The 14,679-nt window shown below is 45.4% G+C and overlaps 1 protein-coding gene across 1 annotated transcript in view; it reads left to right on the top strand.

Moving 5' to 3' along the window:
- Positions 1-14,679, top strand: part of kcnn1a (potassium intermediate/small conductance calcium-activated channel, subfamily N, member 1a) — a 75,484-nt gene that overhangs the window by 49,374 nt on the left and 11,431 nt on the right. Inside the window, exons 4-6 of the mRNA XM_041204778.1 lie at positions 2,942-3,083; positions 4,871-4,981; positions 5,782-5,909. Of these exons, the coding sequence (XP_041060712.1) occupies positions 2,942-3,083; positions 4,871-4,981; positions 5,782-5,909 (381 nt within the window). The remainder of the gene's footprint in view (positions 1-2,941; positions 3,084-4,870; positions 4,982-5,781; positions 5,910-14,679) is intronic.

Here is a 14,679-nt window from a genome sequence, read left to right as displayed (position 1 = left end):
ACCCATCAGTACTATACCCCTGTGTTGTACAGTGACAGACCTGTCCCCACCAGTACTGTACCGCATCGTAATACAGTGACAGACATGTCCCCACCAGTACTGTACCCCAGTGTTATACAGTGACAGACCTGTACCCACCAGTACTGTACCCCAGTGTTATACAGTGACAGACCTGTACCCACCAGTACTGTACCCCAGTGTTATACAGTGACAGACCTGTACCCACCAGTACTGTACCCCAATGTTATACAGTGACAGATCTGTACCCACCAGTACTGTACCCCAGTGTTATACAGTGACAGACCTGTCCCCACCAGTACTGTACCCCAGTGTTATACAGTGACAGACCTGTCCCCACCAGTACTGTACCCCAGTGTTTTACAGTGACAGACCTGTACCCACCAGTACTGTACCCCAATGTTATACAGTGACAGACCTGTCCCCACCAGTACTGTACCCCAATGTTATACAGTGACAGACCTGTACCCACCAGTACTGTACCCCAATGTTATACAGTGACAGACCTGTCCCCACCAGTACTGTACCCCAATGTTATACAGTGACAGACCTGTACCCACCAGTACTGTATGCTCTGAATTGGCTGTGGAAGCCACTGGCCAGGACTTATTTCTAGCTGTGGGGGTCCAGTCTTGTATCGTTCAGCGGGTGAGGTACTATTTAACTCCCCTCAGGCACTTATCTGGTCAGTGTGGGACCCTCCTTACGATCAAGCCCCAGGTGAGCTACCGACAGCTCTCTGTTGCCATAAGCACCACCGGAGCTCTGAGCCGGCACTGCTCCCCTCCCTGTGCCGGGGCCCTCAATCAGGCACTGAGTTCCCTTGAACGAGGGGCCCCCACTGTAAGCTCACAAGCAAACCCCAAAGAGTTTACTTTTTGGGCTTCCCATGTGGCTCGTCTTCCGCCCACCATTGTGTTAATAACAATGGCAGTGGGATGAGGCCCTTTAATGGGCATTAATTTCCCACTTAAGGATCTCAACTGGAGGCTTCTCTGGGCCTTCCCACCATGGACTTAACTGTGTCAGTGATAGGAAGGCTCGGGGTCTCCACACACCATCCTCCTGCCCGATCAAGCATTAACCCCCACCACCAATCTCTCCGCAGAGAAGGGGATTAAATTCCACCAGTCTCCTCTACATTGGAGAGACCAAACGTAAACTGGGTGACCGCTTTGCAGAACACTTGCGGTCCGTCTGCAAGAAAGACCCAAAACTCCCTGTCACTTGCCATTTTAACACTCCACCCTGCTCTCTTGCCCACATGTCTGTCCTTGGCCTGCTGCATTGTTCCAGTGAAGCCCAACGCAAACTGGAGGAACAGCACCTCATCTTTCGACTAGGCACTTTACAGCCTTCCGGACTGAATATTGAATTCAACAACTTTAGATCTTGAACCCCCTCCTCCATCCCCACCCCCTTTCCGTTTCTTCCCCCTTTCTTTTGTTTTTTCCAATAATTTATATAGATTTTTCTTTTCCCACCTATTTCCATTATTTTTAAATCTTTTATGCCCTGCTAGTCTTTCCACCCCACCCCCACTAGAGCTGTACCTTGAGTGCCCTGCCATCCATTCTTAATTAGCACATTCTTTTAGATAATATCATCACCTTCAACATCTTTTTGTTCCTTTGTCTGTGACATCTTTTGATTATCTGCTCCTATCACTGCTTGCTTGTCCCTACAACCACCCCGCACCCCCCCACCACTTCTCCACCCCCCCCAACCACCACCACCACCACCTTAAACCAGCTTATATTTCACCCCTCTCCTAATATTCACTCAGTTCTGTTAAAGGGTCATGAGGACTCGAAACGTCAACTCTTTCTTCTCCGCCGTTGCTGCCAGACCTGCTGAGTTTTTCCAGGTAATTCTGTTTTGATTAAATTCCACCCTTGATTTGCAAAAGTTCACTGGCTGGATCAGAGGGACCACACAGGTGACAAAGCATAATCTGAGTCTGAGTCACTGCCTCCAGGACTGGAAGGGTAGGGAAGTAAATTGGAGCAAGGGAAAAGCTGAAGAGAAGGAAGATTGTAAGCAGAGGCAAAAGGGATAGATAGAAGACCCTCATTTCCAATTGCGAATTATTCTACAATTTCTATGAATACCACAACTTCTTCAAAATTATAAGCATCTGTGGAGATGCTTCTGAGCCCCGTAAACAATGAGTTCAGTTCTGGGCACTGCACCTCAGGAAGGATATTTTGACCTTGGAGGGTGTGCAGCACAGAATGACATTGAGTCTAAAAAGGTTAAATTATAAGCACAGGTTGCACAGACTATGCTTATATTCCCTCAAATTTAGAAGATTAAGGATGAGATTGAAGTGTTTAAGGTGATTAAAGGATTTGATAGGTTCGATAGAGAGAAACTATTGCCTCTGGTGGGGGTGGGGGTGGAGTCTAGAACAAGGGGGCAGAACCTTAAAATTTGAGCCAGATTATTCAGGGCTGGTGTCAGGAATCATTTCTTCACACAAAGGAGAGTAGAAATTTGGAACTCCCTCCCCCAAAAAGTTATCGAGGCTGGGATTATTTGAAAATTTTAAAACTCAGATTGATAGATTTTTGGTGGATAGGGGGACTAAGGATTACAGAGCCAAGGTGGATAGCTGGAGCTCAGATAGAGAGCAGCCATGAATGGTGGAACAGACTCAAAGGGCTGAATGGCTTCTTCCTGTTCCTAAGTCCCCTGAACCACAGTTTCCTGATTTACCTGATTTTCTCTCCCACTCCATTCAGCGTTATTGTACTGCACTCTGGGCTATTCATCCTTGGTGTGCCGCACTGCCAGCCTCAACTCTTCCATTAGATTCAGTGATGGAAAGGACATATCAGTTTTTTTAAAGTACCTGTTGGACTGGTACCTCAGATACTGCACTGGGATGTTTCTAATAGTCGTCTGCTCTGAACCCAAACAGATACCATGATAAACAGGAAGTCACCAGCAACTTTTTGGGAGCGATGTGGCTAATTTCTATCACGTTTCTGTCGATTGGATATGGGGATATGGTGCCTCATACATACTGCGGGAAAGGAGTCTGCCTGCTAACGGGGATTATGGTAAGATTAAATGATAAAATGACAGTGAACAACCAGCAGGATTCTACATAATGGAATGGGATTGAGGGATATGGAGAGAGGTGGGATATGGGGAGAAGGTGGGATGGAGGGATGTGGGGAAAAGATGGGAAGGTGGGGTTGAGGGATATGGGGAGAAGGTGAGAAGGTGGGATTGAGGATGTGGAGGGAAGGTGGGATCGAGGGATGTGGAGAGAAGGTGGGGAGGTGGGATTGAAGGAGGTGTGTAGACGGAACTGATCTGCTAAAAAGCATCTTGTTTGTCTATTAACTTTTTCCTGTTGATATAAATTCCCGTGTTCTGATGCCAAACTTTAAATAACTAATAAACTTAAAAATGACTTTAAAAACATGATGCAAGCATTAATTTTAAAGAGACCACACCTTCATTAAAATTTTGCACTTTATATCAGTCATTGCCCTGGTTGGTGTACCCCGGACCTCTTTGTCCTTGTCGCTCATCCCATTTCCCTTCCTGCATCTCTTCTCGTATTCCACCAGATAATTAACAGAATTGGTGACTTGCTCGACCCGGTACTTCCAGTTTGGCGTCAAATCTATTTACTTTCACCTCCAATATGTCTCCTTTTCCAACCCTGGCTTGATCCCATGGCCACTGAAACTCCTCATCCACCTCCTTGTCACCTGGAGGCCTGACAGTTTCTGTCTAAATTAACCCTCCATTAAAATAATGTAGGTGGGGAATCTTATAGGACTGCAATGATCAGTCTGGCACTGATATCTTCAGCAGCAATCTGGGCCTGTGCAATCTTCCTTCATAAGGCGTATGGGAGCTCCAGAGCTTGTAGAAAGAGAGTTGTTGGAGTTAAGCCAATGTCAGCCACTGTGAAGTGCTGAGATGCAGGATTTGGTTGATCTTTCAGAATGAATGGAACAGTCATTCAAAGATTAGCACAGAGCATCGGGAGCCACTAACAAGCCAGTGTGTAGAGGAGGAGAGGGTTGATGATTAGAACAAACAAGGCAGGCACAATAGCTGGGGGTAATGACCATCTTGAGGATCTTTACTTATTGCCAATAATGCACCAGTTGATTAAATGCAACTGTCAATGGAAAGTTAGAATAACCAGTGGGGGTGAAATTTGGTTAGGGTAATCAGAAATTGGCGGCTTATCCCTTTTATTCCTTCCCGGTTTATTTTTCCATTGAGTACATTTGAGGAATGTCTAAAACTGGCATCTGATTCACTGGTGTCCCTGCTGGGCTGCCTCCCAAGGCCAATTCCACACCCATTGAGGGTAGGAATTGCCACCAACTCTAGTTGGACATATTCCTGGAACTTTAATCGGACGATATTTTCCCTTCCAATCAGCCCATTCCCTCATACTCTCACTCGACATGCCCATCCTTACGACACTTCACCTCAGCACCAATCAGAAAGCCATTACCCAATCGATGGCTCTTGACAGTTGGTCAAACAACTAATTATTATAAAGAAAGACTTACATTTCTATAGCACCTTTCATGACCTCAGACCATCCCAAAGTGCTTTACAGCCAATGAAACACAGTCATTTTTTAAAATGTAAGCAAAATTGCTTTAAAAAAAACTAATGAACAAAAAGAATGCAAAGAAATAATAAAAATGCTTTTTAATTCCACCTACCAATATGATTTTTCTCCTGCTTTCCTCTCTGTGGGATCAACATCTATTTCCTGAAGACTCCAAGACAGCCCTGGAGTGTTGGGAGTAGGGAATGTGCTTGTTTACTTGTATATTTGTGTATTGTAATTTTGATTCTTTTGAAGGGAGCTGGGTGCACAGCGCTTGTGGTCGCTGTGGTTGCACGGAAACTAGAACTCACCAAAGCCGAGAAGCATGTGCACAACTTCATGATGGACACGCAGCTAACAAAGCGGGTGAGAGCTTGTCGTAACTGCGCACTGCAAGGGCCTGGAATCGCGTTTCCTGTTAAACACAGCACACCACCACCCCCCGCCCCACAGTGCCCACCCCCAACCCCCAAATTCTGTCTGTCTCACCCCCGAGCTGGAATCTTGCCCCCAAGCCAGCAGTCTATTCTGACCTCTGGTTGGCTGCCCAGTCCCAGGGAAAAGAGGCCCTCCACCCCTACCATCATTTGATGGGCCTTGGAGGGAGTGAGAATCGACACAAGGCACTTGTTGGCAGGATCAACATGGAGTAGGAGCCATGGCTCCTTCCTGGTCCAAAGGAGCAATAGAAGGAAAGAATTTGCATTTAAATAGCACCTTATTGCGTCCTCAGGAAATCCCAAATGTGGTATGACCAATGTAATTCTTTTGAAGTGTGGTCACTGTTGTAATGTAGGAAATGTAGCAGCCGATTTGCACACAGCAAGCGATCCCACAAACTACAACGTGATAAATGATCAGATAATTTGTTCCACTGAGGGAAGAATGTTAATCAGGATATCACGGATAACTCTGCTGCTAATTCATGCCTTCGGAAAGGAGGAGGGAGAAAATGAGAGTGAATAAATGGAACTTGGAAGCGGTAGGGCTGCACTCCAGGCACGAGTTGACCTCTTTTAAGCTTCTGTGCAAAAAATCTAAAAGATCCGTGCACCTAAACAAATTGGCCGCATGGTGCTGTACAAAAAGAACTCAAGGGTACTTTGCTTGTAACAAAGATTTCATCTTCCAACACTTGTCGCTGATTTCCAGTTCATTTCTTTCAGGTAAAAAACACTGCTGCCAATGTACTCAGGGAAACGTGGCTGATTTATAAACACACCAAACTGGTGAAGAAGATTGACCACGCCAAAGTACGCAAACACCAACGGAAATTTCTACAAGCCATTCATCAGTGAGTAGATGGCCTCAGAAGGCTTTCCTCATGTTGTTTTTGCTAACGTTTTGTAGAATTCCATCTCTCAGGCATTGACTTGTGGGGCCTCTCTCTCCCGGTATCACTGCTTCAATCAGCTCTCTCACCTTTTGTGCAGTTTCTAGGAGGTCACGGAATCTACTGTGTAATTTATCTGTCCCGCGAATGGACATTTTTGGAAATTCAACAGTAGAAAAACTCCATTGCTCCCCCACTGTCCACCCTTCAGTCCGACAGTGCTGATAATTCCTAACCTCGTTGTGTATCCATTAGCCCAGTTCTATAATCCCTGCAGTGGTTGGGGTAACTCCTAACCCTGACTCCAAATTTAAAATCTCCTTCATATGTGATTGATCTGCATTCACTGATTATTCTAGCTTTTAATTGACTGACCTGGGAATTCACCCATCTCTGCTTTATTCTCTGATTCAACTCTTTTTTTTTGCCTTGCCTTTCTATGCTTGCAAAAGCAAGGGCAGGAATTCACGTGTCTGACCTTGTGTGTATCTGTGTATCGTTCCATCTCTCAGTCTGTCCATTGAATGCATTTACTGGAAAACATTTAAATAACTCTTCAAATTTCAAGTTTCACAACTGGCCAGATTGAATCAGGAATGGTCAGGATCCATCAGTGGTACTCAGCAATTTTGTGTTTCTGATACTCATGTCACACTCACTGTAGCTATGTAAGCACACAAACTTTGAATGCTGGTCTCAGTGACTTGCATTGAAAATGGAAACAGAGAGAGTACTTTACAATGAAGGAGGATGAAGACATTACGGCCCCAATACTGACAGGGGCATGTGGGGGGCAGGTGCGATGGAGTGGGGAGAGGGTGTGGGGAGACTGGAAATGTCAGAGGAAGTCTACAAGTTAGGAAATGATGGATGTACTGTACTTAGATTTTCAGAAGGCATTTGATAAAGTGCCACATCAAAGGTTATCATGGAAAATAAAAAGCTCATGGTTTAGGGAGTAACGTATTAGCATGGATAGAAGATTGGAAGCAGAGAATTGGCATAAATGGGTCTTTTTCTGGTTGGCAGGATGTGATGAGCAGTGTGCCACAGGGATTAGTGCTGGGGCATCAACTTTTGACAATTCATATAAGTGACTTGGATGAAGGGACCGAAGGGATGGTGGCTAAATTTTCTGATGATACAAAGATAGGTAGGAAAGTAAATTGTGAAGAGGACATAAGGAGGCTACAAAGTGACATAAGTAGGTTAAGAGAGTGGGCAAAGACCTGACAAATAGAGTATAATGTGGGAAAATGTGAAATTGTTCATTTTGGCAGGAAGAATTAAAAAGAAGCTAATTATCTAAATGGTGAGAGATTGCAGAGCTCTGAGATGCAGAGGGATCTGGGTGTCCTAGTGCATGGATCACAAAAGGCTAATATGCAGGTACAGGAGGTAATTAGGAAAGCTAATAGAATGTTATCATTTATTGTGAGGGGAATTGATCACAAAAGTAGGGAGGTTATGCTTTAGTTAGACAGGGCACTGGTGAGACCACATCTGGAGTATTGTGTATAGTACTAGTCTCCTTATTTAAGGAAAGATGTGAATGTGTTAGAAGCTGCTCAGGGAAGGTTTACTAGACTAATACCAGGAATGGGCAGGTTGTCCTATGAGGAAAGGCTGGACAGGTTAGGTTTGTATCCACTGGAATTTAGAAGAGTAAGAGGCAACTTAATTGAAACCTTTAAGATCCTGAGGGGTCTTGACAGGGTGGATGTGGAGAGGATGTTTCCTCTTGTGGGAGAATTTAGAACTAGGTGTCACTGTTTTAAGACAGAAATGAGGGGAAATATTTTTCTCTCAGAGGGTTGTGAGTCTTTGGAATTCTCTCCCTCAAAAGGTAGTGGAAGCAGAGTCTTTGAATATTGTTAAGGCAGAGCTAGATAGATTCTTGATTAACAAGGGGGTGAAAGGTTATCGGTGAAGGCAGGAATGTGAAGGTTGCAATCAGATCAGCCATGGTCTTATTGAATGGTGGAGCAGGCTCCAGGGTCTGAGTGGCTGACTCCTGCTCCTAACTCGTATGTTCGAATGTATGTATTTTTCCCTCAGGTTTCCTACCTGCCCCTGGTCAGATGAATAGTCTGCTTGTCGGGCAGAAACCCAGCAGTAGGAGGGCCCTGGAGTCAGGCTCCAGTAATTGTGGAGGGTGGGGTGGGCTGTGGTTGTCTGGACAGGAGAAAGAACATTGTGGTTGGGGAGTGAGGAGGAGGCGCTGGTAGGAAGTATCTGGTATCCTTGTTCCGGCCATCATTGAGGCAGGTTTTTTATTCTTTCAAGGGATGTGGGCCTCGCTGGCTGGGCCAGCATTTATTGCCTATCCCTAATTGCCCTTGAGAAGGTGGTGGTGAGCTGCCTTCTTGAACAGCTGCAGTCCATGTTGTGTAGGTACACCTACAGTGCTGTTAGGAAGGGAGTTCCAGGATTTTGATCCAGTCACAGTGAAGGAACGGCAATGTATTTCCAGTCAGGGTGGTGAGTTGCTTGGAGGGGAACTTCCAGGTGGTAGTGTTCCCATGTGTCTGCTGCCCTTGTCCTTGTGGATGGTAGAGAGCGTGGGTTTGGAAGGTGCTGTCGAAGGAACCTTGGTGAATTGCTGCAGTGCACCTTGTAGATGGTACGCACTGCTGTTACTGTGTGTTGGTGGTGGATGGAGTGGACGTTTAAGGTGGTGGATGGGGTGCCAGTCGGACGAGCTGCTTTGTCCTGGATGATGCCGAATTTCTTAAGCGGTTGTTATTCGCTAAGCCATTCAGAAATAAATCAGTTGCAGTTTTGGACAAAATCCATCTTTCACATTCCACATCAGCACAATTGATCTCAGTTGGAAATCACCTTAATGCTGCCCTGAGCTTTGTGCTAAATGATAACTTCACAGATATCCCCAGGTTTGCAAGAGTCAGAGCTAATACACTGCAGAAGTTTCCATGTGTTCATATGCTGTTCCCAGACACAGGGAAGCTGTCAGATTGTAGCTGGTCACAATGAGTTGCAGCAAGTGGAAAATTCACAGAGCATTAAGCTCAGGTATTGCACAACCCAATACAATCAAAAACCCTTTCTTAGTAAAGAGAAAATAAAACTGAAAATTTGCAATAAAAACAAAATGTTTGAACCACACAGCTACTCCATTAGCCTTCAAGAAAACATCACAATGACAGATTGCATTTGTATAGTGCCTTCAATGTAATAAAACTGTCCCAAGGGGTTTCACAGGAACAAAATTTGACAGGAAGAGATATTAGGACAAGTGAGCAAAAGCTTGTTCAAAGATGTGGGTTTTAAGAGGTGACTTAAAAGAGGAGAAAGGTAGAGAGGCACAGAGGTTTAGGGAGGGAATTCGAGAGTTTAGGGCCCAGGCAGCTGAAGGCATGGCCGCTAATGATGGAACCATTAAAATTAGGGATGAGCAAGAGATCAGAATTGCAGGAGCGCAGGGATCTCAGAGTGTTGTGGAGCTGGTGGAAGTTAGACATAGGGAGGGGAAAGTCATGGAGGGTTTTAAAAACGAGAATGGAAATTTTAAAATCGCTCATCGTCAGCAAGCTAACCTGATAATATGATTATTGATCTCACAAAACACATCACAGCCAATGAATACTTTCATAAAATTCAGCCAATGTTGTTGCTCCAACTTGTGCACAGCGAAGGTCCACTTTGAAATGAGTGACCAGTTGATCTGTTTTTGGCGATGTTAGTTAAGAGAACAGAGAGGACCTTTGGCCAGGATACCAGGACAGCTTCTGACTCCTCCAGTAACACCATGGGCTGTTTGACATTTATCTGAATCACAACTACTCCAAACACCCTGGGTCTCAGTTTAATTTAAGGATGGCACCTCTGACATTGTAGCACTCTCTCCATTCTGGACTGGAGTGTCAAGTTAGATTGTGGCCTCAAGTCCTCAAGGGAAACTTGAACCCACAGTCCTCTAACTCAGAGGTGAGAGTGTTACCAAGTGAGTATTTGGGCTCATAATACTTTATTTATTTATCATAGCTTTTTTTACCATGTATAATCTAACATTCCAGCTTTTTCCAGTTTCTTTCCTTACATATTTCTCTCATTGTGTATGATTATAGCTCCCATTGTATGAAATGTTGCTATTCGTATATTGTACAGAAGCTCAATAAACTAGCATTAGAATTTCTAAGTTAATGTCCCAAGCAAGTCAGGCAGAGTGTGAAATGGTGTAAGTTTAACATTCTGAATAACCATGGACAGCACATTTTCATGAAAAGATTAACCCTGCTTCTTGGTTAATTCTTCAATCCAATCTTTATCTTGTTTGCCCACTTTCCACCTCCTTCAGCCTCCAGACATTCCACATATTGCGTTCCATACCTCATTTCCATCTAAGTTGGAATTCCCAGCATCATCAGTTCGTTTGACAGTTTGAACATGTGGAAAGACATTTCCAGCTTTGTTATTTAAAAGGAATTTGAGAGACAGAAATATTGAGTCAAAGTGTGATTCGTGTGAACTCATCCCTTAGGATTAATTTGAGTTAATCCTTCAAGATTGCGCAATGCTGAAATGGAATTTTGTGTTATTATTACAGACCATTACCAGTATTCCCAGGAGGAGACTCGTTCTGGGGCAGTGTGTTAGATATTAACCATGAATTCAGCTCAGACTGAGGCAACGACAGTCTTCTCTAGTTAATTATCTGAAGTGAGAAGATGTGAAGCAATTTCAAGCAAATTCCCAATGGGAAGACATTCAAAGAGTAGAACAATGCATAATTATGTTATTAATTGCTTGAAATTCAGCAGTTCTTCGAGAACCAGTGCAGCAGGAAATGGGAATGGGAGTGGGACATGGGAATAGAGTGGAGTAGAAGACACTTGTTAGAGCACTGTGTAGGGGGAACTCATAGCCAAACAAACCCCAGTGCATATGATCTTGTGATTAAAGCCAGGGAACACTTCCCTGCGTCATACTCAACAACTGGGGACGTACAGAATCAGAGGCTCCACTGAATCCAAGTGCTAATGCTCAGGGAAACGAGTATTAAATAATACACATCCTCTGGGAGCTTATTGTAGAACATTCCAACCATCAGTTCATGCCTTTGGGAGCTCTTGTGTTGAACTGTACCTATAAGACCACATCAAACCCACAGATTAAAGTTTAAGAAATGGTCCACTCACAAATGTACTCAGTATATCATGCAATAAATATTAAACCTATGCATTAACTGCAGGGGGTATTGTTCTCTGGGCTTACACATTACTATCAGATTGATGTTAAATGTTGGTTTAATTTAAACACAGTTTTACCCAGCAAAACACCTTAAAGAAAAGATTTCAAAGTCATGAAAGTTAACCATTGAAGCTCATTTAGGACCCAGGTTACCAGCCGAAATAACTTGCCATTATGCCATTTATTTTAAGTTCTTTTTTCCCTCTGTTATGTTGTATCACTGCTCTGTTACCACAGCAACAAGGCCTCTTTCACATGATATCCTAATTTTTTTTCAATTAGGTTTTTGTTTACAACATTCAAATGCAACCAAGAGGCTCTGACCTCTAGGCTTTGGTCAATTAACGTGATTTGAGATTTTTACCTCCCAATGGCTGTCAATCATTAATACCGCATTGTGGTATTGTCGCTGGACAGGGTAATGCCCTGGGGACCTGGGTTCGAATCCCACCATGCTAGAGGGTGGAACTTGAATTCAATAAAAATCCGAAATTAAAAGTCTAATAATGACCATGAAACCATTGCCGATTGTCCCATCTGGTTCACTAATGTCCTTTAGGGAAGGAAATCTGCCGTCCTTACCTGGTCTGGTCTACATGTGACAGCAATGTGGTTGACTATTAAATGGCTGAGCAAGCCACTCAGTTGTATAAAACCAATTTCCTTTCTCAAAAAAGGAATGAAACCGGACGATACCACCCGACGTTGACCCAGTCACTGGAAATTACACGGCAAACTCAGCCCTGTCAACCCTACAAAGTCTTCCTTACTAACATGAGGGGGGCTAGTGCCAAAATTGGGAGAGCTGTCTCACAGACTAGTCAAGCAACATCCTGACAAAGTCACCCTCACTGAATCATATCTTACAGATAATGGGTAGAATTTTCCCCCCGTTGGGAGGATTGTGCGAGGGCGTGGGCAGGCACGGACCCAATCAGTGCCCCCGATAGGGTCCGTGCCACGCACTTTACGTGGCCCGCCCAGCGTGACGCGTGCCCGGAAGTGCTGAGCGCTCCCTGAGCGGGTGGAGGTGGGGTGGGGTGGGGGTTCCTTGAGTCGGGGCCTGCACTCTTTCGCGCATGCGCCCCCCACCCCCACTCACCAAGCCGAAGATTCAGCCCAATGTCCCAGACACCACCATCACCATCCCTGGATACGTCCCGTCCCACCGGCAGGATAGACCCAGTTGAGGTGGCGACACAGTGGTATACAGTCAGAAGGGAGTTGCCCTGGGAGTCCTCAACATCAACTCCGGACCCCATGAAGTCTCATAACATCAGGTCAAACATGGGCAAGGAAACCTCCTGCTGATTACCATGTACCGCCCTCCCTCAACTGATGAATCAGTGCTCCTCCATGTTGAGCACAACTGTTCAGGAGCGCAGAATACACTCCGGGTAGGGGGCTTCAATGTCCATCACCAAGAGTGGCTTGGTAGCACTACAGACCGAGCTGGCCAAGTCTTAAATGACATAGCTGCTAACTGGGTCTGCGGCAGTTGATGAGGGAACCAACAAGAGGGAAAAACATACTTGACCTCATCCTCACTAACCTGCCTGCCGCAGATGCATCTGTCCATGACAGTATTGGTAAGAGTGACCACCGCACAGTCATTGTGGAAATGAAGTCCCTCCGTCGTGTTGTTTGACACTACTACTGTGCTAAATGGGATAGATTTCAAACAGATCTAGCAACACAAGACAGGGCATCCATGAGTCGCTGTGGGCCATCAGCAGCAGCAGCAATGTACTCGAACACAATCTGTAACCTCATGGCCCAGCATATCCCCCCACTCTACCATTACAACCAAGCCAGAGGATCAACCCTGGTTCAATGAAGAGTGCAGGAGGGCATGTCAGGAGCAACACCAGGCATACCTAAAAATGAGGTGTCAACCTGGTGAAGCTATAACACAGGACTACTTGCATGCCAAACAGCATAAACAGCAAGTGATAGACAGAGCTAAGCGATCCCACAACCAACAGATCAGATCTAAGCTCCACAGTCCTGCACATCCAGTCGCGAATGGTGGTAGACAATTAAACAACTCACTGGAGGAAGAGGCTCCACAAATATCCCCATCCTCAATGATAGGGGAGCCCAGCACAGCAGTGCAAAGAGTAAGGCTGAAGCCAGTATTGCCGAGTGGGTGATCCATCTCAGCCTCCTCTGGAGGTCCCCAGCATCACGGATGCCAATCTTCAGCCAATTCGGTTCACTCCACATGAAATGAAGAAATGGCTGAAGGCACTGGACACTGCAAAGGCTATGGGCCCTGACAATATTCTGGCAAAAGTACTGAAGACCTGTGCTCCAGAATTTGCTGTGCCCCCAGCCAAGCTGTTCCAGTACAGCTACAACACTGGCATCTGCCCAGCAAAGTGGAAAATTGCCCAGGTAGACAAAAAGCAGGACAAATCCAACCTGGCCAATTATCGCCCATCTGCCTACTCTCGTTCATCAGTAAAGTAATGGAAGAGGTCATCAACAGTGCTGTCAAATGGCACTTGCTTAGCAATAACCTGCTCACTGATGCCCAGTTTGGGTTCTGCCAGGACCACTTAGCTCCTGACCTCATTACAGTTTTCGTTCAAATATGGACTAAAGGGATGAACTCCCGAGGTGAGGTGAAAGTGACTGCCCTTGACATCAAGTCAGCATTTGACTAAATGTGACATCAAGGAGCCCTAGCAAAACTGGAGTTAATGGGAATCGGGGAGAACGCTCTCCACTGGTTGGAGTCATACCTAGCACAAAGGAAATGGTTGTGGTTGTTGGAGGTCACTCATCTCAGCTCCAGGACATCACTGCAGGTGTCCCTCAGGGATTTGTCCTAGGCCCAACCATCTTCAGCTGCTTCATCAATGACCTCCCTTCAATCATAAGGTCAGAAGTGGGGATGTTCGCTGATGATAGCACAATGTTCAGCACCATTTGCGACTCCTCAGATACTGAAGCAGCCCATGTCCAAATACAGCAAGACCTGGACAATATCCAGATTGGGCTGACAAGTAGCAAGTAACATTCACGCCACACAAATGCCTGGCAATGACCATCTCCAACAGGAGAGAATCTTGCCATCGCTCCTTGACGTTCAATGGCATTACCATCACTGCATCCCCCGTTATCAACATCCTGGGGGTTACCATTGACCAGAAACTGAACTGGACTAACCATATAAATACTGTGGCTACAAGTGCAGGTCAGAGGCTAGGAATCCTGTGACGAGTAACTCACCTCCTGACTCCCCAAAGCCTGTCCACCATCTACAAGGCACAAGTCAGGAGTGTGATGGAATACTCCCCACCTGCCTGAATGAGTGCAGCTCCAACAATACTCAAGAAGCTTGACACCATCCAGGGCAAAGCAGCTCACTTGATTGGCAAAATATCCACAAACATTCACTCCCTCCACCACCAACCGCACGGTAGCAGCAGTGTGTACCATCTACAAGTTGCACTGCAGGAACTCACCAAGGCTCCTTAGACAGCATCTTCCAAACCCCCAATCACTATCACCT

The sequence above is a fragment of the Carcharodon carcharias genome, chromosome 14 (assembly GCF_017639515.1).
Source record: "Carcharodon carcharias isolate sCarCar2 chromosome 14, sCarCar2.pri, whole genome shotgun sequence".
NCBI lineage: Eukaryota > Metazoa > Chordata > Chondrichthyes > Lamniformes > Lamnidae > Carcharodon > Carcharodon carcharias.
This window is presented reverse-complemented; position numbering and strand designations above follow the sequence as displayed.